This window comes from Emys orbicularis, chromosome 25 (assembly GCF_028017835.1).
Source record: "Emys orbicularis isolate rEmyOrb1 chromosome 25, rEmyOrb1.hap1, whole genome shotgun sequence".
NCBI lineage: Eukaryota > Metazoa > Chordata > Testudines > Emydidae > Emys > Emys orbicularis.
In genome coordinates this window covers 8,627,950-8,654,823 of record NC_088707.1, presented here as the reverse complement: position 1 = coordinate 8,654,823, position 26,874 = coordinate 8,627,950, and the positions used below count along the sequence as shown (strand labels likewise).

The following is a 26,874-nucleotide window of genomic DNA, read 5'->3' as shown; positions in this document are numbered from 1 at the left end:
CGCCCTTGCTGCACTGCCAGGACTCAAGTGGCTCTTGGTAAGAATAACAGTGAGGCAAACTTTCCTGGGCTAGAAGGTGGTGGTGGGCGGGCTGAGGTGGCTCATGCATGCTGGGCTGTAGCATTCCCCCCCACCCTCCATGCCTGTAGGACCGCAGTGAGGCTATGTCCCCTCCAGGCTGCAGCAAACAGCATTTTAAATCACACAATGAGTCGTCATAGTGAGACTCTCACTTTACAAGGAAGCCTGGGTTTGCCCAGTGAGCTTGACAAACAGCTACGATACTCGTGGTCTCTGCTCCCTGCCAAGCATGAACCCAGAGAGGTTTATTTAAATGGTGATGCTGCTAGGGTGAGTGACAGCACAGGAGCTAGGAGTTCTTGAGCTATTTTAGAGCAGGGGGAGGAGGCTAAACATATCTAGTAGAGCAGGCTGAAGGATGGGAAGAATTTCACAAATGTGAAGGTGTTTCCAGTTCCCCAAGTTCAAAATGAAACTTTCCAAAACCTCAACCCCTTGAAATGTCAGATGTTCCCCCCCCTTTCTGGCATCACCGTGAAGGGATGTCTAAAGGATTTTACTTTGTCCGTTTATCTTTCCCATCTTGCTTTTAAAAGAAGTGCCAGTCTCCCATTTATTTATTCACCCTGGTCTGCTGTGTGTGTAGCATTGATTGTGCCGGTTAGCACCCACCCCTATGCTCTGTCATATCCTACAGGCTCTGGGCTTTGCCCTGGGTGTACCTGTCTTGAAACCCTCCACAGCATGAGTGAGGGGTTCGGCTTTCCACATCAACCTCCTACATGTTGCTCACAACACTAAACGAAAACATCCCAGCACTCCGCTCTTCATGTCCTAAGTGCAGTGAAGGGGAGCTCAGGCTGGAGCCTCCTACTGAATTTAATGTGATTGCTTAGCTGGCTCCAGCCCATTGTGCTACAATTCCTTTGAGCATTTAAAATCTAAACTAAATTACAAGAGTAAAAGGGCATCCAATCAATCTTCTTCAGCTAGACCAGCTGTCACCGCCACAACCCAGCAGGAGAAACTTCAGCTCACAGGTTAGTTTGGGGAGCTTTATGCCTCTGAAAACAGGGGTTGGGTATCCTAAAGTTTTCACCTTGACTGTGGCAGTGATGTCATACACTGAGGGAGGGTAAAGCAGGGTGGATTTGTCATGCACAAAGGATTATTTCTGGCATTTACTAAACTAAGCCGAGCAGTTTAATAGGTGTAATTTCCTGGAGCTCTTTTGTTTCCCTAGGTATCATCACAGGCTGTTTCTACATGTGGGTTGAAGGGCCTTTTCCCCCTCCTCCCTAAACCTATTAAGAGTCTCAAGGCAGTGTCTTGATTTTCACTCTTCAAGACAGCCCCAGGATAATACAGTAACAAGGGTCCCACTGTTAGTCATCAGCTAGAAGTTTTAGGTCTGCCTACTTCTGACAGCTACATCTGTACAAGGGCCATTCACATGGTGGGAAAACACAGCCCCTTTAGTTCCACACAGCTTCAAATAAACCACTTCCCTTCCTACACTGTACTGTGACCCTGGCAGATGCTAGTCCTTGAGGTTAGAGCTGCACTGATTTCCTCCTGTAGCAAGCGCTTCCCAGGATTCATGCCCCAGGCTGGTATTAGAGAAGGAGACGGCTGTGCTACTGAAGCAGCCATCATTTCAGGCAACACTAAGCTGACATCTGGCCAAGTCTGTGGTTGGCCAGGTCCCATTGCACTTTTTGCAGAAAGGGGGGCTCTGGATTGTGTCCTGGACCCGTTCCAATTCATGTAATGACATTCTGCCTCTAAACTCTCCCCCTCCCCCCCCCCCCCCGCTGCAGGTTCAGTGGTACTGTATTTGTTTCCTGTCCTTCACGCTGCAGTGTTGTTAAATGACTGCACTTGAGTGGTGGGCAAAGTGACCCTTTCCTAGTACTTTATCCTGCAAAGGTGAGGTGGTTAGACTGTGTAAAGTACCCAACCGAAGGTCTAAACAAAAATGAGAATCTCTAGCTCTTTTATAGCACTTCTCAGCATCTCTCCCAGCACTTTGCAAAGGAAGGTCAGTGTCATGGGCCTCATTTTAACATTGTTGCCACGTATAAGGCAATGTCCGCCCACCATCGCCCACCGCTTTTCATCGCAAGTTGCTCCTTCAGACCAACACGATTCATGGATTAAGGCCAGAAGGGACCATCGTGATCATCTTGTTTGACGACCTGCATAACAGGCCAAGTCAGGCTGGTCAAGGAGGAGAGGGACCCTTCAGCATCTGCACAGAGCTAAGGAAATACAAGGAACACTTCAGAAATACTTAAATTTTTATTTGTTTTGGCAACAAAACTAGAGTAACAAACTTTATTCGGGTTCAAGTACAGTTTATAAACACAAAAAGGACCTGTTGCCAGCACCACTGCTCTCGGTGACCACCAGTACAGGACCGGATTCTCAGTGCTTCATTGAGAAGGAAGCTCTATGATGCTTAGAAAGGATGAACAAAAGGCCTTAAAATGCAGTCTGGAGAACCGGACCACCACAGTGAAGGGAGAGCTGCCACAGCAGCAGAGGGTCCGCCAATGGCAGGGCACAGAAAGCAGCACACAGAGACCGAGCTCCCAACTGACCTTTCCCCCTCCCATGGTAGGTTCTCAGAAACAGAAGCTGGCCAGCACGTTTCATGCAGTGACATTAGCCTTGCTGCAGGATGGGACCAGCCAGATAAATGGCATTTGTTGTAAAATATAGTATGGTGCAGTTTCAAAGACATTCAAAACTACATCTTACTTTTAAAAAATGCAGCTGGTGGCTACATGAAGAGGCAGGAGCAGCTGGTTAGTCCCAGAAGCCTGGGGTGCTCTTCTGACCTGCACGTCAGGGCATTCAGCGCCACATGGCAAGGGTTTAAAAAACAACAACAACAACAACGATCTACCCGTCTCCTTGAAGAGACGAACGCAGCCTTGCAGAGGAATCTCCAAGCCTCTGAGCATGGCTGGAATAGAAGGGGACACCTTTTTCCAGTGCTGCCTGGTCTTCCATTTTCCTCTCAATAAAGCAGCAGGCTCAATCGGTTATTGCCAAAAGAGTGACCCCGTGAGAAGAATGCCACAGGGATAACCTGGACATTCTCTTCTAGACCGCCAAGTCTAAGAAGAGTTGCATTCCTTCTCCCCTCTCCCACATTTGTCTCAAAGGCACCCTTGTAAAGGAACAAAACAAAAGGGTCTATCTAAAGATAGGCTAAAGACACACAGAACCCTCTGAACTCTGGACATTAGAGAGTCAGTAACATGGGGAAAACGACGTGTATGGAGACCAACAAATTGGGACTGACTCAACTCTGGCGAGCAAAACTAATACAGCCTATACCTGAATCTCAATAGCAAGAGCTGGGAGGCTCCTGGCACCAAACAGGAAACATTCAGCATTTCCTACAAACAGCTCCCTTTTTCCAGCTAGTTTCTGTCCAAGGGTGATTCCAGGCTCTACTCCTCAAGTAAACAGGTGAAGTTCCTTACCATAGTCATGTAAACTCTTCTGCATGTAACATTCATCGCGGCTTCATTTGAGAGGGGTCAATAAATTACTATGTCCAGAAAGCTCCTTCAAGGGATTGGAACTGTATTATTTGCCACGTTGCTCTAGAATTCCCAGTCATCCACCTCTAGCTGTTCCAGACTGGATACCAGTCCAAAAATGCCACTGGGATCCTGTGGCCGCGTACCTTCGAAGTTGGTGATTGGTGTGACAGGGCGCAATAGTTCAGGAAGTGCTTCGGACGCACGACGTTTGATCTGGGGGCGGAGGGAGAGTTAGTTTTGGTTTGAGCTATTCTCAGAGGCAACGGTTTTACGGCATTAGTACCATTCGCACCACATGTATGACATCACAATATGGACTGGGCTAATAGCAGCAGCACAACATACCAGCTGGCCAGGGACGTCAGTCCGGCTAACCCAATCTTCTGTTGCCCGAGTTAGGAGCGCTGCAGGGTTTGGCACTGTGCCCTCTAAACCTGGTGATAAACCTCCTCAATCTTTTTCTAGTGACACCTCTCTGCCAATTCAGAAACAGTGCTGATGGCACTCCGCCACTAGGAGAGGCCGGCAGAGTTTGGGGGAGGGCAAGATCTTTGGCACTGCTGCCAGAATACCCCCTCCTCCACTGACCCCAGGACTTTAGGAAAGGGGGGGGGGAGAGAAGGGAAATTCAATGAGATTTCTTTTGAGTTCGGATTATAACCGGAGAAAAAAGCTAAGACAATTTTGTACAACTAGTAGGCTGTCCCCAAACATACCCATGCAAGCCAAGCTCTTTGAAACTTGGTCCTTCCTGGCTACAGGCATTTAGCAAGAACCCCCAGTCTAAATGGTGCTTTCAGTGCTGAGCTATCCAGAGGGGAGGAGTCAACAGCAACATCTTCCCACCCCCATCCTCAGAACTCTGCTCCCCACAGCTATGGAAACGGCACAGGAAGGGGTTACCATGGGAAGGCCACAGCCCTCTACCAGAAGATTAAATGAACCACTTTACCTGCTTGAAAAAGGAATGATTCAGCAGAGTGCTTGCACTTGGCCTGTACAAAAGAGAATTAGAAGGGAACGAATCACCATACAAGAGTTGAGTGCGATTAGCGTAAATGACACTGACCTTCTAACAGCTCTCCTCTGGGTCTTTACAAACACTCACCCCCTGTGAGATATAGGGCAAGATGATTCTTATTTTACTGAGTGGGGAAACTGAGGCACAGACAGGGGATGAGACCTAACCAAGGTCACATAGCAAATGAGTGGCGAAGGTTGGAACAGAATCCTGGTCTCCTGACTCAGGGCTGTACCTCGCCCATTTATACGCCGTAGCAACTTTTACCCTCTAGGCATCCCCAGGGGGGTTGACAAAGGAAGGAGTTAAGCGCCTTTGCCATTAGAATCTGGACATAACCAGAATGACCAGGTTATCCCCTAAAGATTTCTCAAAGGGCCATGGGATCTGTAGCTCCTTCCGGAAGACAGCAGCATGACTGAAGACAGAGCAATCAATTAACTGAGAAGCTGTGTGATGCAGTTATCACAGGACAATCACTGCCCTGTATACTCCTCTCCCCTGGACAGCGAATGAAGCTGTACCCGAGGACACAGCAAAAACTTCTGCTAGGCCAAATTATGAATAGTCTATTCTAGTTACAGAGAAGTTTACCACAGAGTAAGATGACAACACGGCCCTGGCTAACTAGAAAAGGAAATGCTGTTCTTGCTCTGTTCTCAGCTTTTATTCATTGAAGTCTCAAGATGAGCTCTCCTGGTTGGATAATGAAACTGTTTCTGGGACAATGTGGTCTAGTGAGAATGGGAGTCGCCAATCCTGAGTTAGTTTCCCCAATATGCCACAGACTCAATGTGCAGCATTGGGCAAGACATTTAACCTCTCTGCCTCAGTTTCTCCATCTGTAAAATGAGGGAAACACCTCCCAAGAAGGTTGTGAGGCTTAATAACTGAAATTCTTTGGGTTCTCCGATGCAAGGTCCTATCAAAGTGCTACATATTCTTACCGCTTTCAGGCTATATATTTATAGGTATTCCGGACAGTGCTTTTGCAGTACATATGGGGCACCTCTTCACACAGCCATGCTTTTAATCAGAGATCACTGAACAAAACGCCAATACTGAGACCCAACTCAAAAGCCATGGTGAGAGATCAGGATTAAAACAATTTTTAAACCACAGAGTCCATAGTTACGTAGCCAAGCCCCGAATGGTGTTTAGAGCAGAACTGTAACCAAGCATTCCCATTACGGCTGTACCTCAAGTCGGAGTTACGCTGCAGGCACTGCTCTACGAAGTGATGGAAGTGGGGTGAGAAAGTCCGATGGTAAGGGTGCAGTGTTGACTCCCCATTGGCTGCCCTCACGTTGCTAACTGCCATCCCTTCACCAATCCCGGAGTTAGCACACGAGCGGGATGTTTTCATGGTCAGCTCCTCGGCAGGGATCGTGGTGGTGTCTAGCAGGCATGGAACAGTTCCGTTCAGCTTCTCCAACAGCATCTGAAATGGAATTGGATGAAAGGACGTCACATGCATGATACAGACTAGACATTTAAGAGAGCAGGCCAGGGTGTATCTGAAGTTTAAATACTCTGCCACAATCTTCAGTTGTGTCCTGCAAGTGGTCCGGGGTCTGCATGTGTTGTATTTTCATTCAGCACTGCTCTTACTGCAGGACTTAGACACTAGTGTCCTGAGTTGCTGTTCTAACATAGATTGTATTACATGAACTTTATGGGCCAAATTCCCTTCTCACACAGGGCCCCTTCGTGCACATTCCAGAGCACTCTCAACCTGTCAGCAATTCACAGTATCAGGCCTGCTGCGTGGTTCCGTGAAGTCAGAGCAGTTATACACACGTTACAGTGCAGCATTCGGCCCCTTGCAGCGGTCATACTTGATGGCAAATCTGTAGGTCTCCTAATCCAAGAGGCAGGCAAAGTTCTTAATTCTTTGTTATAACCTGGAATGATGCCACATCCAGATTGTCAGGGCAAGGGCGGAGGTGGTTGTAGGGAGGAGATCAGGGCACCTCTGCTTTCATATTAGATTCCCCTGGTTTGGGATAGTTGCTCTCCTGGAGCTCCTGTTGGATCCTGGTTCCCTCAGCAGCATTTAGTCCCCTTCATTCTTGCACCAAGGTTTCATGAAGTGGCTCAATGTGAAAGTTGATTTGGGTTAAAAAGCAGAAAGGGGAGAGTAGATCAGGAGGAAGCAGCACGTCCAGGGCCCGTTTACATAACAAACCTCCAATAACCCTACACTTATCTAGGAATGCACAGAACAATGCTTTCTGTTTGGGAGTGATGTTATGATCTGGACTGGACACCAGAGCTCAGGAAGCGTGAATGCTCCAACTTGGCACAGGTGACATGTAACAACCCATCTACCACTGCTCTCAGTAACCTGTGTGCAGAAGGTTGTTATAAATGTTAATCAAGTTCTGTACCTGGACTTTTCTAGCAGTAGGATGGTACATTTCTAATCTGTCTCTCAAGGTGTGCCCCAGTACCCTACTAGTGTTAAAATGTTTCCCTGTGAGAAAACAGAGGGTGACACCAAGATGCTCTGGTCAATCTGCAAATGAGGACTGACTTATTTTGAACTGAATGGACCTGCTCCTGCTTCCACTGAAACCAATAAGATTTGATAGAGACCTCAATGGGAGCAGGAGCTTGACTGGTATTGGAGGAGACTAACTGTAATGGTCTTCAATTCTCTGTCTACTGCACTGTTTGTAATACACCTCTACCCCGATAGAACGCGACCCGATAGAACACAGTAAAGCAGCGCTCGGGGGGAGGGGGAGGGCGGGGCTGCGCACTCCAGTGGATTAAAGCAAGTTCGATATAACGCGGTTTCACCTATAACACGGTAAGATTTTTTTGGCTCCCGAGGACGGCGTTATATCGAGGTAGAGGTGTATTAGATTCTCAGGTTTTATAGAAATCCACACAACATGTGGAGAGAGGAATCCCTTTGAGTTATGGATTTGATTAAGATTAAAGGAATGGCTCCAGGAAAGAAAGGCAGCCCCAAGAGGAAAAAAAGGGAAGATTTTATTACACATTAAAAAACTCCAAAAAGGTGTCAAGTCAATCAATAATAATCTTAGGCCTGGTCCCCACTAAGCCCCCACTTCGGACTAAGGTACGCAAATTCAGCTACGTTAATAACGTAGCTGAATTCGAAGTACCTTACTCCGAACTTACCGCGGGTCCAGACGCGGCAGGCAGGCTCCCCCGTCGATGCCGCGTACTCCTCTCGCCGAGCTGGAGTACCGGCGTCGACGGTGAGCACTTCCGGGATCGATCCGGGATCGATTTATCGCGTCTAAACCGGACGCGATAAATCGATCCCAGAACATCGATTGCCTGCCGCAGGACCCTCCGGTAAGTGTAGACGTACCCTTACAACAGAGGCCTTCAGAAGAAACTCCATATTTTGGAACATTTAAAAGAAAACTGGAGACAGAGCACTAGAAAATTTACTGTAGGGAACAATTCTGCGCTGACGAGGAGATAACCTAATAGAACTTTTCCAATGCTAATTTCTATGTATGCCTTTATGTACCTCTGAGATGCAGACTCTGGTAGAGTGGAAGTCAGCAGTAGTTTAACAGGTAAGAAAGGAAAGAAGAGAGGCAAGGGTTATTACCCTTGCTTTTGTGCAAAGAGTGCCATTAGAGATCTTTCATGACCTCAAGAGCTCAGAATCTGTCACATCTCCTTACAAACACAGCTGCTGCCAGTAACTTGGTTCTTTGCATTTAGGTATTATTGACAGATACAGAATTCAATTTCCTAACTGCACAGCATGCAGTTATCAGGTTGGGATGGAAGGAGAGCCCACGCAGCTTGTAAACCCTACCTGAGTAGCAGGCATGTCCTTGAATGGGACGTGTCCGTTTGCCAGTTCACAGGCTGTTATCCCCACACTGTAAATGTCGGATTTTGCATCATAACCCTGGAGATTCTAGAACCAAAGAGTGGGATGGAGAGAATTAGCTATAAAGTCAGTGAAGTGTTATGCTTATCCTTGTGGGAATCTCATCAGGTACCTGAAGGGGAAGGACAAAAAACAAACAATTAAACCAAAAGTACCCCAGTTCCCACAACAGAGTATTTGTAGATGTTTCACACTACAAGGCAACAAGGTTTGAGGTTGTTTGTTTTTAAAAGAAAATGTAGCTCTCTGTGTGCTGGTGATCAGTTTCTTTGGAAGGAGACAGAAGGAGGACTGCCCAGTGGTTAGGGCGCTAGTCTGCGACTTGGGAGATCCAGGTTTAGTTCCCTGCTCTTCCACTGAATCCTGCATGAGCTTGGGCAAGTTACTTAATCTTTCAGTGCTTTAGCTCCCTATCTGTAAAATGGGGATAATAGCACTGCCCTACCTCACAAGGAGTTTGCAAAGACAATTAGACTGTGAGGTGCTTCAGCACTTGGTAACGGGGGCCACATAAATACCCAAGTTACATTCTTTTAGATACAGAAAGAGAATGACCATTTCATGTAAACCGTAACTCAGAAACTAGAATTTGGGGCATGCTCCATCCAGTTCCCCTCTGGAGCTTAGCCCCCGTACAGGCGCAAAACTCCATAACCAATCTCTAGTCCCAGCCTTTTCTGAAGGCTTATTTTGCCCCCATTGATAACCTGCTTCCCCATCAGGACGGGCTGATTACACTGCTGCTGTTTTTAAAGGAAAAAAAGAGAGACAAGAAAGAATGAAAACTCATCAGGAGGAAAGGTGACGCTAAAAGTCTCTTCGGGTTTAACTTTTGGGAGCAACGCACAGCACAGCGGCTCTAAACCGTGAGCAGCCAGAAACCCAGAGAGCCATGGGAACAGACTGACAACACAAGGGAATGCGTATAACAAGATCAGAGACAAGCATTATTACACTCATTAACATGCTACGGTGACAGCATGAGTGCTGTTAGCAAGGGCTCAGTGACAGACCTGGCATTCAAGATTCCACCCAGTTTAAAGGAGTCTGTTTTAGCAGCTCTCCTGCCACCCCAGGTGCCTATCTGTGGGAGAGTAAACGGTCTTTCTCCCAGTTGCCATGGAGAGACCACTGAATACCATGTCCTATGGCAGGGGTTCTCAACCTCTTTCTTTCTGAGCCCCCCCCCCCCAACATGCTATAAAAACTCCACAGCCCACCTGTGCCACAACAACTGGCTTTCTGCATATAAAATCCAGAGCCAGCGTTACGGGGTGGCAAGCAGGGCAACTGCCTGGGGCCCCACACCACAGGGGCCCCCAAGCTAAGTTCGGCTTCAGCCTCGGGTGGCGGGACTCAGGACCCCAGACTTCAGCCCTACGGGGTGGGGCTTTGGCTTTCTTCCCTGGGCCACAGCGAGTCTAACACTAGCCCTGCTTGGCAGACCCCCTGAAACCTGCTCATGGCCCCCCCAGGGGGCCCCAGAGCCCTGGTTGAGAACCACTGCCCTATGGAATGAAAAGATGCCTCTGTGGGCAACTCAGAAGGCTCACGTTCAGTGTCATGGGGGCAGTACGGCTAACGGGCTGCGCTTGCCACCAGGATATGAAATGCCAAGTTGACATGAATGGGGGTCTGGAATGGGGGTCCAGAGCAGTATGACCCACTCAGGACAACAGGCAAGTTTTGTCATTAAAATGCCAAAGGCCCAATTCTCCTGCTTGCAGAATCAGAGTAGCTCCTATTGAAACCCATGGTGGGGGGAGAATCAGGCTCCAAGAAGGTCTGTGCTGCCTTTTCCAAGAACCATGATACAAGTTTTGTTACACGATCAGATGCTCTCCTCAGGCTACAAAATTAGCCTGAAAATAGTTCCTTGCTTCTTGGCAAGAAATCCCAGCAACAGTGAAGGACATGGGGGGGGTCTCTGTCCACTACTGAGAAAGTCAACAATGAGAAAGAAGAGGAGAGAGTGAGCCATGAAATGACAGTAGTTCTATACAATACCTGCTGCAAGACTTCAGGACTGAGCCATGGTAGGACCTTGATGCTATACTTGGGGAAGTCGTGGACAACTCTGAGCCGCTGCCCGTGGTTGATCATGCTTAGGTTACTGCGCAGGCCTGAGAGGTACACCTTCCCATCCACAGAGATCAGGATGTGGCTGGCTTTCACACTCCTTAGAGCAAAGGGGACCAGAAGTAGGAAGTCAACACACGGTCAAGGATCATCTACCTTAGAAGGATGTTAAATTCCTTACCAGCATCCATGTGAGAAGGTTATTCTATAGGGATTTAAGGAAGGCATATTCTGAAGCCTAGGCACATTGAGCATCCAGTGAAAATATGTGACGGAGTGAGTACCAATAGCCTAGAATAATCAGGTTTTGAAACTTACGTCCAAGTATGTGTGGCAGCCATGTTAGCGTTTATCAGGAAAAACATAAATCTGATTAAGGGTCTGGAGGCACTGATTTAAGAGGAGAGATTAAAAGAGAGAAATATCTGCTGCCTGGCAAGGTGATATTTGCATAAGCATAAATAAAGCCTCATCTCTTAAAAACAAAAAAATGCAACTTTGTACCATTAATCTAAAAAAAAAGCTAGGAGAGAGAACTAAAAGTGAAAGTACCTGGAAAGTCTGAAACCGTAATTTATTGGCCATTCCACTGGATGAAGGAATGGGCTATCACCTCCCTGACATGACACTGGGACAGTAGAGTGAACAATGATGGAAGGATGGGAATAATGCAATCTGCTCATTCCCTTAGAGGTTTTGCTTGGATATTGTGTGATGTCATTACAACCACCATAAAATACAGATGGACCCGCTTCACTGAAGCCTCAACACAGAGGCGTAAACTACATCAGAAAGACCCCTCTGCACGCGAAGGATAGAGAAGAATATTCACCCAAGGGAGGGCAGATGGTTGCCTATCCACTGGAGGGGGCAGCTTTAATTCCTATCTGGGGCTCCATGGAAGTTAGTATATCCCTTGAGTATGCCTTCTTCCCAGCTAGCCTTCCAACTTCCCTGGTAAAAAGGAAAATGCAGCTGTTTTCTGCTGTCACAACCTCCTTCCTCTCATCTTTCCACCTTGGGAACACCGTGGCAGGGTTTACTTCAGCAAAAGCTTAATCTAGCCCCAAGTTACCAGTACACTTTGCCTCAGGAACACTCTGCGGTTTGCTTTTTTAAAGTACTATTTCTGTGGTAATGAGAAGTCCAGGACAGGACAATGGACATGGACAATGAGGCGCTCCACAGCAGCAGCAGGGCAAGCTCCCCTGCACTGGCAAGCTAGATGCAAACCATATTCTTATTCCAAATCCCTTGAGATACCTAGTCCCATCTGGATGAATACTGTTTGTAAGCATTTCCTACAGAAAGTGATAAAGAGAGCAATTTCCTTTTTACCTATGTACATAGCCCATATGGTGAATGTAGTCAAGAGCCTTCAGAACGCCCTGGAGGATATAAGCAATAGCCAGTTCACTCATTCCATCCATGAAATGGGTACAGATTAAATCCTTTGCAGAACCTAAAGAGATGAAGAAACGTTTTTTGACGGAGCAGGAAAAACAGAGGACACTCACCTAAATAAAGATGATTTCACAGATGCTAAAGCAGCCTGATCAGAGAGCAAACATATTCTCCTCTCCACCTACCATAAGCCATGAAGGAGGTCACTACCCATAGCTCATTGTCAGCTATGAAGGTCGCTTTATATGGCACAATGTTGGGGTGGTTGAAGAGTTTGGACACATGAAGCTCACCCTAAAAGCAAAAGGATATTTTGAATCAGTACAAAATAAATAAATACAAAACTCCAGATATGATACAGAGGAAGGTTAAACTGGACGAAAAGTAGCACTTTGATTGTCTGCCAACAGACTGACTTGAATCTTCTCTTCACCTGAGAAGATCTCATCTCTCCTTTTGCAGATAAAGAGGGAAGATATAACAGCTAAAATAATCTCTCACCAGAGTAAGATTTTCCTGGCATGAGGTCTGTGCATAGGCAATAGTTGCTTAGCACTGAATCCAGGAGCTCCCAAGTTAGTGCAACATGTCTGGCAATCCCAACTTCCAGCATAAAGGAATAGTCATGTGGGAAATTTTACATTAATTCAAAGAACACACATACTAAACCCCCACCCCAAATATCTGTTCTGACAATCTCTGCGCAAGGGCTACTTGGTGTTTATATCATGATGTGTCAACATTAATACCTATTTGAATGAATTTACTGGAGAAGGATAAACAAATTATGGCATCAGAGCGCCTGTATTTGGAACTTGATACAATATTTCCTTGCACTAATCTTCTTTTGAAACGGAGGAGCACATAGGATGCGATTACAGCAGTTTGGTACGGAAAGATCATTGGGTTCTTCCTCTTCAAGTGCAACGTATAATCCTTTAGAAGAGAACGGATTAGATACAAATCTTGATTTTAACCGGAAGAACAATCCCCTTAGAACAGTGGTTCTCAGCCAGGGGTACGCAGAGGTCTTCCGGGGGGTACATCAACTCATCTAGATTTGCACCTAGTTTTACAACAGGCTACATAAAAAGCACTAGCAAAGTCAGTACAAACTAAAATTTCATACAGACACTGACTTGTTTATACTGCTCGATATAGCATACTATATATATATTCATTCCAATTGATTTATAATTATATTGTAAAAATGAGAAGGTAAGCAACTTTTCAGTAACAGTGCGCTGTGACACTTTTGTATTTTTATGTCTGATTTTGTAAGCAAGTTGTTTTTAAGTGAGGTGAAACTTGGGGGTACACAAGACAAATCAGACTCCTGAAAGAGGTAGAGTAGTCTGGAAAGGTTGAGAGCCACTGCCTTAGAATAATACTCTGCTTTCATAGCAACTTCCACCTTGGACCTCAAAGTACTTTACAAACATGAATCACCTCACAACATGCTTGTGAGGTGGGCAAAGATCCCCATTTCACAATTCAAAAAACAGGCACAGAGAAGTGACTTGCTCGTGACCAGACAGCAGCTGAGCTGATTCCAGAGAACCCAGAACACTAGAAACTCAGTCCAGTGCACTAATCCCTAGACCAGGGGTAGGCAACCTATGGCACGCGAGCTGATTTTCAGTGGCACTCACACTGCCCAGGTCCTGGCCACCGGTCCAGGGGCTCTGCGTTTTATTTTAATTTTAAATGAAGCTTCCTAAACATTTTAAAAACCTTATTTACTTTACATACAACAATAGTTTAGTTATATATTATAGACTTATAGAAAGAGACCTTCTAAAAAGGTTAAAATGTATTACTGGCACGCAAAACCTTACATTAGAGTGAATAAATGAAGACTCGGCACATCATTTCTGAAAGGTTGCCGCCCCCTGACCTAGACACTCCACCATCAGCTTCAAAATAATTTTAGAAGTATCATCCAATTAACATTTACAAAACTATAACTCAGTCTGAAGGAGTATCTACTGCCAGCACCTTACAATGGTTTTTTAATTTGACTATTTCTTCATTAGGATAATTGCTCTTTGTGGGCCAGTATTGCAACTACCGTGTTAAAGTTGTACAGCATCCTAGATACTTAGCAATGGACACCTTAGAAAACATTAAACAACCTGCAGCTGAGATCCTAGGAGTCATGTTCTTTCAATATACATGAAAGATGCTGTGCCCCATTCTAAAGATTGTAGCATCACCTGCAAGAATGTCACCATCTCATTGGTGCAGGCTTCCAGGTTAATCCTTCTGACTGTGACATACTCTCCTGATGGTTTATACCTGGCCAGGTTCACAGTCATCAGCTCCTCAAAGCCGTGGCCTGAAAAGAGAGTAAGGTTAACCCCATAAGCGCAAATACAATTGACTGTGTGTTGTGGGAGAGCTTCCACCAACACTTCCTCCTTAGCAATTACCCTCATCCCGTCTCTCACCTTAACTGTTTTCGATGGTCTTGTCTAATATAAAAATTTGCCTGTTCTACATTACCTTCCAATTTAAAGCACTCTGCATACAAAACCAATTACTTAAAAACCTGCTGGGAGGTACCTCATAATATTCCTATTTTACAGATTTGGAAACTGAGGCACAGAGAGATGAAGTGACCTGCCAAGAGCCATACAGGGAGCTAATGGCAAAGCCAGGTATGAGACTCAAGAGTCCCAGCTGGTACCCTTTTGCTTCAACCTCAAAACCATGCCTCCTCTCATCTAGTATTTATCTTTTACTTTGATTGTAAGAGCTTCAGGACAAGAAACCCATCTTAATTTACATTTTTATACAATGATTTTACTACTACTAAAACAAAACAAGAAAGAAAGGACATTTTACATTTCAGAAAACCACGACACAAGAAAAAGTCAGTACCTTACAAAGGAAGAATTCACAAAGAATGAGAATTAGGTGTTTTTCTGGGAACATTACCTATTATGGTGAGCAACTCATAACAGCTGCTGTCTGGTAAAAAGCTGCTCATGGTGTCCCTTTTAGGGGAAGATGCTATCGACTCGGAGCTCGCATCATTGGTCTAGAAAAGCAAGATAAAAATCAGAAACGGATATTAATTACATCTAGTAGAGAGATCATCTGTTCCACATTATATTTTTGCACATGCTCATAGTATCAGGACATATTTGAGTATAAAAGCTAGCTGTGTCTGCTGTAAATATCTTTACCACAAACTGAAACCCAGGAGATACCTCCTTCCAGAAAAGCCAGACAGCTGCTTTCTATGACATATAACCAAACAAGGTAATTTACCATCTACTATAAACCAGAAGGTCTTTTTAAAAAAAGATTTTAACAAAGACAATTACTGTTCCACATGACAGCATTATTCCACCCCTTTGCAATAGCCAGCTTTCTCCCACTCTTTACAGACTTCTGCATCATCATCTGTTTGCTTGTTCAGGGGTGATAGACTGAAGGCCTGTCTATGGTGGGGGGGGGGGGGGGGGAGGGTTCCTGGCTGAGGTTGCTACTTTTTATCCATGCATGCTCTCTGTGTGGCAAAGGCTGACAAAGTTGAACTTGTTTTGCTGCAGGAAGAAGGGATGAACCAACTAAGAAAAGCCCAAGATGCACAGATCAGACACACATGGAAAGAAGCTCCAAACGGGAGCAAAAGTTTAGCTGCAGCAAAGAGCTAGTACAAATTAACACAGGAGCAGCAGTCCCACGTCTGCCAGCTTGCATCTTTTCACTACAACTAAGAGAGAGCTCCCTGCTGTATCTACATGCACAAGCTGAAAAGACAAATGTTCTTCTCTGTTCATGCTGAGTCATGCTTACAACTGATTAAAAACAAGCTGTGCAATTCAATACACAGGCATTGCAGTCCAAGTTGCATTACAGGAGCTGGTCTCAAAAACTGACAGATGATTTGATATGTGCAAAAAGAGGCCACAATCTCTGGCAGCATTAGAAGCACAGTTGCATTCTAATTCTCCTCGGTGGGGGGTTTCAGAGGAGCAAGAAAAGTCTATACATAGTGTTCAGGCATGTCCCATTATTGCAGTGTATTTTGTCCTTCAGTTACGCTTATAGTTAGATGAGTGACACAAGGAGGCTCCAGATTTTTCTCTCTGCAACAGACAGACCAAATCTGTTCATTTTATGTCAAGTTTGAATTAGGTGAATTTTTCCTAAACTGCCAGAAACACTAACTCCACCTGGGAGCTGGAAACCCAGGTGTGTCCTTTCTGCCTCAGATCACCAGCCATAAATATTCTACAATCAGACTTTCCTGACAATTTTGCTATTGATGCATGCAGCAGGGGGGAAAAAAACAACACAACTCACTCTCCTGTAGCTGCAGTGGAAGTGGAAACACACACTTTTTTCTGTCACTGAAAGAAGGAGGTATAATGCAATGACAAAGAGCCATTAAGTAACAAGAGGCTATTCTAACCATACCCACACTATGGCTTGGTCTACACTACAAAGTTCTGCTGGCATAGTTAGGAGCGTGAAAAAAATCTCACACCCTAGTCAATACAGCTATGCCGGCAAAACCCCTGGTGTAGATGCAATTACACTGGCAAAAGTATACTTTTGGTCAGCATAGCTAATGTCCTTTGGGGAAATGGTGCAGCTATGCTGGCAGAACTCCTTTGGCTGGTATATGCTGCATCTCCATTAGGGGGCTTTTGCCAGCATACTGTAGCTATTCTGGCAAAAAGCTCCATAATGTAGACAAGGCCTGTTTCTCCAGCTAGGGCCTGCGGACCCCTTGGGGTCTGCAAGGGTACTCCAGGGGTCCGCGGGCCCTGCTGATCAACTCCTCCCCTCCCTCCCAGCTGTTCAGGGGTGTGCAGGAAGCGCTGGGAGGGAGGGGGAGGAGCGGGGACGGGGCGTGCTCAGGGAAGGGGGCAGAAAGAGGCAGGGAAGAGGAGGAGCAGGGGTGGAGCAGGGGCGAGAAGGAGTGGTGTGGGGGCAGGGCCTGAGGGGGAGACTTAGGGGTCCGCAAAATTTTTTAAATAAAAATGGGGGTCCTTGGGTTGCTAAAGTTTGAGAACTGCTGCTAAAATATATTCTGAACACTTTAGTTCTAACTTATTTAAAACAAAAAAAACCTTACTCCATCTCCTAATGATTGTTTTTAAAGCATTCTTGATTCAAATATTAAATACTTGCTTCTTTAAGCAACAGCTGACAAGGACACTACCGAGAAGTAAAGGGGTCCTAGAAGCATCCTGAATCCACTGGTTCTAAAGACCAAAGGAAGGTTTTTTCAGCACCCTAACATTAACAGCTGACACCACTTATGCATTAGAAAATGGAGTTCTCTTTAAAATGTTATGCATGAATTTGGCAAATTATTTTAATGTTATGAAACTGGATACATAAGCTTCCCAATTCCATCAACATACCTTATTTCTAACCTGCAGTGCCCTCTGTTATTCCAGTCCTGGCCCCACTTCCCACAGCTCTACAAGGCCACCTCAGTGGTTTGAGCATTGGCCTGCTAAACCCAGGGTTGTAAATTCAATCCTTGAGGGGGCCATTAGGGATCTGGGGCAAAAATCTGTCTGGAGATTGGTCCTGCTTTGAGCAGGGGGTTGGACTAGATGACCTCCTGAGGTCCCTTCCAACCCTGATATTCTAGGATTACTGAGTGCAGCATTCTCTACTATTACAGTCCTAGGCTCTGTTAATGCACCTCCATCCTGAGCCACAGCTCCACCACCTATTCCAGTTCTGGAGACTCCCGCTCACAATTCTATTAAACCTGCAGTGCTCGAGTTCCAATGGTGGGGCTCTCCTAAGCAGATAGCTAGAACCTGTGGCAAACTGACTGAAGCTTTGGCAATATGGATAAGCGTCCACTAGGAATCAGGTTTAGACCAAACTTCACTTGTGGCTTAACCCAGTTTTAGACTCGGGTCTTAAGAAATCTTAAGAAAATCCGATTTGGCATAAAACTTGGCTGGGACAAACTAGAGACTAACAGACAGCTTCTGAAACAATTATGCTGGCTAGCAAGGCAGAATCCCTAGAAAGTTGCAAGCAACACCACAGCTTTTGGCAAACTTCAACATTCTTTTTTTTGATGATTATGTTAGTTACATGAACATATGATCCCAATTTTTCTACCGCAATTAAAGTACTGGGAGCCAAGGAAACCAGCAGTTTACTCTTAAGCAGGAAGAGACAGTTTAGCAAAGGGTAAAAGTTTGCCAGAAGTCTCCACAGGCATTGAAGAGAAATGAAAAAGAACGCATCGACTATGTACTCACTCATCTGTGTTTTGGCCACATGGCGATTCAATACATTTATATGTAAATGCACTCTTATTAGAGAAATGCTAAGGGCTCCAATTCTAATTTTAGGAACATGGGTGAATAGGCTGTATCTTATAAAATCTGCTGCAATGCATTCACAAGATGTAGGCTGATTGTACAGGTTATATACCCTGTGTGAGATCAGACACTGGGCCGCTAGGTCTATAGGAGATTATACTTCCAGCTGCTGATAAACTAAGGGCTGGTCCACACTACCCGCCCAATTCGGCGGGTAGAGATCGATCTTCTGGGATCGATTTATCGCGTCTCATCTGGACGCGATAGATCGATCCCAGAAGCGCTCCCCCGTCGACTGCGGAACTCCTGCTCGCCGAGAGGGGGAAGCGCTGTCGACGGGGGAGCCTGCCTGCGCCGCGTGGACCCGAAGTAAGTAAATTTAGTTCGATATAGGAAACGTCGACTTCAGCTACGCTATTCTCGTAGCTGAAGTTGCGTTTCCTATATCGATCCCCCGCCCCAGTGTGGACCTGCCCTAACTGTCAAGAGGGGAAGCTACAGAACAGGCAATTTCACACCTGCCATCCTAACAGGGAAAAAAAATTGGGACTAAAACGTTTCAAAGGTTAAAGTCGTGTTTAAATCAAACCAGAACCAAACAGATTTGACTCTTCAAATTAGAGTAAAGAGATCAGTGGTGGAAGTTTACTTGATATCAGGAATCAGACGAAGGAAAAAAAAAAAAAAAGAGAGATATGATAGTACGGTATTCAAGCTCTGCTCATAATTCCAGAATGGCTGGTTGTTTCTGCTAAAATGATTAACAGTGAAAAGTAGACAATATTAACAATGGCATTATTGGATATCGGCGTCAACGCTCTACTTGAGGGGAAGGGGAGAGTATAAACCTCAGAGAGCTATTGTTTCAGTCAACCTACATACTCAAGACAACATTGTATCAAAGGTCTGGAAGCTTAGTTTAAATTAAAAAAAAGCTTAAATACTGAAGAAACTAATGGGACCACCAGAAAAATGCTGGCACCACCAAATACTAGCTCGATCCATCACTTGCTTGGAACTCAAAACCTCACATCCATGAACAGGTCAAGAGTGACTGTCACTAACAGAAACTGAGGAAGCTGAGTTGTTCAAATTATCTGCACATTTTAAAATGTAAGCTAACTAGAGTTCTCAAAATACAAATTATTATTAGGGGCATTTAACCCTTAGATCATTTTAACCTTGAAAAATTAAAAGGGTATTCTTAAAATTTCTTATCCTCAGTATCTAGGGCAATCAGTGCTGAATTAATGCATCAAAATGATGGAAGATTTGCCCTATGTCAGGAATTGTAGAATGACAAAAGTTGGAGATGGGAAAGATCCATCAGGTCATTAAGTCCACTATCCTTGTCCACTAAAAGTTTGTTTCCTACCATAAATTAGCCTCAGTTCAGATAAAGCATCCAGTTTTCTGTAAGCTTTCTACTTTTCTCCTGAATGGAACTGGGAGTCAATACTCCTGGGTTCTAATCCAAGCTCTGTAATACAGATACACTATACCTCCCTTTTCCCATCTGTAAAATGGGGATAAATGCCTACCCCAATGAGGGAGAGGACAAGGTTTAATTTTTGTAATAACCTCAGTGAAAGGCACTATATTATTTCAGCTCATGCAACTGAAGCACAAGGAGGTAAAAGCTAATCTTTGGTTCAGCCATGATTGGAATCTGGAATCCCAACAGCTCCAAATCTTTTGCTTTGGCCACTGTCACACAACACTATAATTTGGCTGTGAATCGAAGGCTGCTACCCATTCTTATTTCTAGATTTCCATTAACTATTCCTACCAATTCTGACTTTCACAGTTAATGTCCAGTTCATTACATTTTCCATCATCTCCACTCACCCCTGTCAATGGCAGGACTGAAAGGAAAGAAACAGAGGCAGATGGAGGCCTGTGAAGCAGAAAGGCACCACCAAGGAGATGAAAATTATTCTGCAGCAATGACAGCTGCTCTGAAACTGTGCATTACGTAGGTGGTTTGCTTTAATACAATGCACTCCACATTTAGCAGAAGCCAACAAAACAGATGCAAAAAAATGAAATAAATCTAATACGTTATTTTTTAACTATGGTGCAGGCTGTTTCAACCAAAATAGAACGTATCATCTGCTCCCCTTTAGAAATAATTCAGTACATTAGAGACCTTGATTCACCTCTCTGCAGATAAACATTAAGTTTGAAAACTCTACAACTAATCACAGTATGCAGAAGGGGCTCTACTCAAAAGTTAAACACTGTATGAGATTGAAAACAAAATTAAAAAAAGTTAAACTGAAATGTTATTTATGAAATATTGCAAAAAAGCTCCCCGAGAGTTTCACACAGGATAACTTTTGGTGTGCAGTTAAAAATCATGAAAGCTGTAAAATGAAGAAACGTGTGATTAGCTGCATGAAGTATGACATTCATTAAGGGCTAGCATTTCAGGCCTTTTGGTTAGGTTTTAAATTGGATGTATGTTTAAGGAAATTTGTTTTTGAAAGATAATTGGACTGTCAATGCCATTACCAAACCAGAGCTATGCAATGCCGGAAATGCTTTGCATTTGCCAAATCAAACGCTGGTGGATTAGATTTTGGATTCAATGCCGGGTGGAAGATAGAAGGTTTTGTTTTGTTCTTTACTTCCCAAGTTTCTCTTGCTCACTTTTGACTCAAACTACAAACAATTCCTTTCCCTGATTAAGTAACTATTGCCTTGTTTCTACAACCATCTAGGGGAAAAAGATTTGTTTTAAATGAAAGAAAGTCAGCATCAATACTGCAAAGATGTCTAAAAGCCCAGGATAGCCTCCCATTTAGGCTATGTCTACACTGCACACCACTGGTGCTTTAATCAGGACCATGAATATGACATGGATTACAGGTAAAGATTCAGACTGTCCTGTTTTGGACTACACTATGTATTTTTAGATGGGAATTCCATAGCTCTCTAGGGAATTAGTCCTCAAGCAGAAAAGATTTCTCTAAGCAGATAGCAGCACCTGTCGAAGGCTCAAGACTGTTACTGTGGGCTCTGAAGGGAGTCAAACGGCTATGCCAATGGGTTTTCAGCAGGTGAAGTCCCATTTGAAACTGAAGGTTATCTAATTCTCAGTTTGATGCTGGGGTCTCTTTTGCAGATGTGGCATAGGGAAGAGAAAGGAAATCAAATTATTAAAAAAACTGGGCACTGGTTTTGAATGCTCAACCTGAGACAATTTGGGCCCTGTTTTCAGAACCACTTTTGAAAATGTGAGCCTAAGGAATGAAATCTCAGATTTACAGCTAAAACGTCACATGCAACAGCTTCAAAACCACACACCAAAATCTCCTTTCCAGGGTGAAACTTGTTTTCACACATGTAAAGCTAAATATACAGATGAAGTATAAATAAGGTAGAAAGAAAATCAAACTTCCACAAGGAATAATCTCCATGCAATGGACCACAGCACCACAGCCTGCAAAAATCACTTACTTTTCTCCGAGAGTCACCCGGAGGCTGCTCTGGAGTAAAGAAATTAATTGTTCACCATGTTTTCTTCAACAAACAAATACCCATTCAAAACATAGTTTGACTATATTTATGAAAATAAATAAATTATATGCCCTCAAAGCATAGTTTAGGTAATAGACAGGTATAAGGATATATTCCCAGGCAAAATCTTTAACTTACAATTAACATCACAACAGTAAGTAACAGACATTAGAAAACATATCAAAAAACCTAATTCTAAAAGTAAGAAGTTACACAGTTTCAATTAGCCCTACTGTTCATACATTTACCAAGACAAACATAGGTTTGGGAGATTTGTTTTGTTTTTAGATTGTAAACTTAAACCCATCGTTTAAAAAGAAATAGATTAATACATCTGATGGATTTAAATATTTGGGGTAAACTATTTTGGAAGTTTAATGAGTAATGCAACCAGTGTAGAAAGTAGTAGTTAAATTCTACATAATTCCAAGTTTCCCGAGGTAACAAAAATCCACATTTCGTCAAGGACACTTATAACAAGGTTTCTGTGTAGCTAGGGGCTTAGATAAAATGGTCCAAATTCAGCCCTGGTATAAGCAAGTACAATTCACATTGAAATCAAATGAAACAGTGCTGTTAATATTGGGTTGAATTTTGGTTTAACAACATCATGTCAGAGCAAAGTTTCTAATCAGATTTGTACATTAAAACATGACAGATATTTTTTAATGTATTTTCTTCCTAGAAGTGCAGTTAAGTCAGAAGAGTCACTGCAAAAAGCACCACCCACATCAGGAGCAAAGAGATACTAGCTACAGCTAGGTTTGAAATTGGTTCTGGTAGACCCATGCTTAAACATGTCTGAAAACTGCTGCAGCTAAACTGTTTTCAGCGACTGGTTGTAGGCAGGGATTAATTTAAAAAAAACCAGTGCTAGCCAAAACCATGCATAGCTTCTAAACATGGTAATAGTTTGTAACCATGGTGAGACTGGACATAGTGTAAAAAAGGTTTGATAGAAACCACATCTGAAATGGGGTTCAACATGACTACAAAGCCCAATGTGGAAGGGAAAATCTGCAGAATTTACAAGTCAAATGGAAGATTTTGCTAACTACTAACTCCACCTGGGATCTAATCATCTAGCTAGCTTCCTTTACATCATCTGTCACAAAGATTCTGTCATCAGAATTTAGCTGACAATTTTGCTAATGATGAAAGCAGCAGATTAAAATCCAGTTTACACTGTTGTCTCTACCCTAGAAAACAAAAGTGTTACTGTTTTAAAATTTGTTTTTTGCCAGTGAAGTCAGTAGGCCCGATTCAAAGATACTCAAGGAGCAGATCTATTGTGTAAGGTGGCACCATATTTACATAGTTACTTTACTGACCACAGTTACACCTAAAGGCTTCTCTTCTATCAGCTTTAATACTTTATTTTAACTAGACTCAGCAACAAACATTTAGAAAATGTTCAGTTTCTGTAATTATCCTTTTCAAGTTCAAAATCTGTATTTAACAGAGAAAAAACTGGTTATTCAGGAAAGACCAGACTGCACTAATTTACTGCATTACAACGTTCTGAAGTTTGTACTACTACTGACTTTAAAATGAACTGCTGTACAAAATCTAAGTTTTTCCTTCTAAGTTTACTTTTGTTGGCCAATTTGAAGATAGTGCTATAAACTGATTTGTTCATTCATGTAGCACATTTACTTATACCAAACTGATGGGTGCTTTCAAGTTTAAAGTAAAAGATTTTTACTGAAGCGTGGAGTACTTACCTCCAAACAGTTCAAATTCTCTCAAGCCTTCTACAATGAACTTTTCGGACACCCACCGCTAGAGAAGAAAGTCCAAAGCCAATTAGTTATTCCACAGCTCATCCATTTTTATTTTATGTCAACCAAAACAGAATCATATAGATCACTCTGACCATTCTAACATGTATCTCCTTTGCAATGAGGGGAAATGAGCTAAAATTCATTCAGCAGCTGTAAATATTAATATTTAAACAGTAACAGACATACTGATAAACTGTTATTCTTTCATGTTCTGGAAGAAATGAAGTCAAAATGTTTAAAACTCAGAGCAGCCATAAAGGCTGATAGTGACATGATCTCTATCCACTCAGTTCAACTTTTGATTCACATCAAGATAGATTAGATACTAGAAATAAACTAAAATCCTGGGGGCATGGACTATGCCATTGTAAGCTCGTATAGTACTGAGTACACTGTTAACACTCAGTAAACATTAGTCATTTTACTACTCATTTATAGCAAAAATCTTGGTCAGCTTGCTGAAGCAATCAACAAGTTTACTTACATTTATGTTAATCTACCTCTATTTGAAGCAGGCTGGTATGAGAAAGAGTCCACATTTAATTGAAAAGAAGCAGGATTTCATTGTATCAGTATTTAGCACAATGTGAATGATGTTAAAATTTCAAAAGGGTCATTTTTACACCATTCACAGTGATCATGTCAGAAATTCTCTTCTGTCACACACACACACTTTGCTGCTATCTTTTGAGTCGTGCTGAGACTTATGAAAACACATTCTAACTTTAAGGGACACCAGGTTTCCAATCATATTTAAAATACATTTCCTTACCTGCGTTACTGCTGCTTTATATTAAAAAGCCTTTTTAAAGTGGATCCTTTGCACATTTCATTCTCAACAATGTATCTTCACTACTTAGTTTACTTCCTGTTTAAGTGCTATACACAACAGTTTTTTTATGGATTTCCAGCATTTAAAAGGAACCATTTTAAAACAAACAAACAAACAAACAAGATTTCATTTTAAGTTTAAAAGACACGAATATATACAAAATATAAATGAAACTTAACTAAATTGACAGTATCTTTTAAAGACATTTCCTCCATCTCTTTTTCAAAGGTACCATCAACACAGTTAAGTTTCAGCATTTGTTTTTTCTGTAATTTCTGTACATTATAAAACAATAAGTGATAAAATCATTTTGTACAATACATAAACAGAAAAAAGATGTATTCAACAATTAGCACTATCTAAAGAGAATGAACTCTGCAAAATGCACATTATAAGCATTTGGCAACACATCTAGCTCACAGATACATACCTTTTAAAAGTAACTCTCTTTCATAAATCAAAATAATTGTATTTAATTAAAAATCGAGTTCTCCAGCAACAAGATAGATTATGGTCCCAATCCTGCAACAAGAACTGTGTGGGCAGGGCCTTGTGGAGTTCCAAGGAAGTCAATGGGACAGGCTCCACCCCACACAAGTTGTTGCAGAATCAGGGCTTATCTCCGTGTATAGGGAAAGATTTACAAAACCAGTGCTTTTTTGGAATAACGCTAGAAGCTGTTTAACACTCACCCTAATTCGTTCTGGGTTACTTACAAGAAAAGACATGGAATCCAGATTTGTAATGCTACTCCAAGTTCGTGAAATTAAAAATCTCCTGAAAATGAGAGCAAGACAATTGTTTTAAGAAGGCAAAGCAAATGAGCTGTCTCCACTCTAAACGTTTCCAACAAATGAGTTCCTGCTCTGTTTATCTTGTTCCATTCTATAAAGCATGTCTCCAGTTGCACACATCAATACCTAGGTAGCTCTATTGACTGTTGAAAGATTAGAGCACAAAGGTTTTGTATTAATTAACTTTAACAAGCTCTGCCACAGTGACAAGTTTTGCAAGGTGAATTTTCCCAAACAGGTTCAGAAAAACCATTTAAAAAAAAAAAAAAACTTTAGAAAAGATATTTCACAGAGGTGGATATGCAGTACAATATTTGGTAGACTACAAGTTCCACAGGGCAAGGACTCTTATCCTCCGTCTGTACTACAGCTGTGCAAAAAAACAGATTACCGTTCTCTAGCAATTCAGACAAATAGGGAAAATCATTTTTGGTCAAACAAAACATTTAGTTTTGATTTCAAGCTTTTAAATTTTAAAAAAATAAAATTAGAGAAAATTTATAAAAAAAAGTAATTTTAAATAAAAAAACAAAACATTTAATTTAAAAAATGTCAAAACAAAACATTTTGAGGGATTTTTTTTTAAAGGCTTACCACCCACCGCCACCGAAACAAGTAAGTGAAATCCACATGAATTTGCAAAATGTTTCTATGTAACCTGCATTTTTTGCCAGTTTTGTTTAAAGATTTCATTCAGCTCTAGCTGTACAGAACCTCGCATAATGGGGCCCCAGTGCTGTTTAGTTGTCTAGGTCCTACCGTAATACAAATGTTTAATAATTTCCCAGAGAGAATAGCAACAGAAAGGTACACAGCATGTTACACAGCTGTTAAGCAAGTGGCTGTGAATAGGAATATCTGAGTCCTAATTCTTCTGATTGAGTCCTAATTCTGCTACTGATTTGGTATGACCTCGGGCAACTCACTCACTTGCCCTGGTCCTCAGTTTTCCCATCAGTAAAATGGGGATAAAAACACTTACCCACCTTTGTAAGGCACCTCAGATGAAAGATGCTGTATAAGTATAAAGTATCATTATCTTGCAGGGGATACACAAAGGAAGCTTTATAAAATAGAACTGCTGCAGCGTCTCAGTAGGATCAGTGTGGAATGTCCAGAATACAGTATATCTCATCCCCGCTGACAGTTACAAGAAAAAAGTCTGTCCACTCCCCAGTGGACAAAACCACACAAACTTACTTGATCATAACATCGACTGTTCCAAGAGGGAAAAATAATCAAGTGAAATCCTTAAACATGACATCCATCACAATCTCTTCACCACCTAGAGGATAGCTATATGCTCTCTGAAATCCAACCAACAGATAAAGGGGGCGGCCATCATAGTGCTCAATCATGATGACTGCGCCAACCAACAGCTCTCAGACACCATCTACTATAAAGAACTCAAAGAAGATCCCACACCACAATTCACACAGGAATTTAAGGATATCATCAAATCCTACCCCCAAACAACTCCAAGAGAAACTCTACAACCTCATCCCCCACAAACTTCTACACGCGCCTCAAGATACACAAACAAGGGAACCTATGCAGACCTATCATATCTGACCATGGCACTCTGACTGAAGGAATATCAGGACTCAAAGACCATCCTCAAACCACTCACCACACAAACAGCCAGTTTCCT

At 42.9% G+C, this 26,874-nt stretch overlaps 1 protein-coding gene across 2 annotated transcripts; it reads right to left on the bottom strand.

Annotated features, from left to right (window-relative positions):
- Positions 1–3,641: 3,641 nt before the first annotated feature.
- Positions 3,642–25,157, bottom strand: STRADA (STE20 related adaptor alpha). Of its 2 annotated transcripts, none has more exons than XM_065422649.1 (12): positions 25,122–25,157; positions 23,538–23,595; positions 21,754–21,782; positions 14,915–15,017; positions 14,191–14,312; positions 12,160–12,268; positions 11,909–12,032; positions 10,499–10,670; positions 8,414–8,518; positions 5,802–6,043; positions 4,534–4,576; positions 3,642–3,794 (listed from the first exon to the last, which is right to left on the bottom strand). In XM_065422649.1, the coding sequence occupies exons 1-12, from the start codon at positions 25,155–25,157 to the stop codon at positions 3,642–3,644; spliced, it is 1,296 nt and encodes a 431-aa protein (XP_065278721.1). The 2 variants fall into 2 exon arrangements, with proteins under 2 accessions (XP_065278721.1, XP_065278722.1); XM_065422650.1 differs by having other exon boundaries at positions 25,146–25,157.
- Between the last annotated feature and the right edge of the window lie 1,717 nt (positions 25,158–26,874).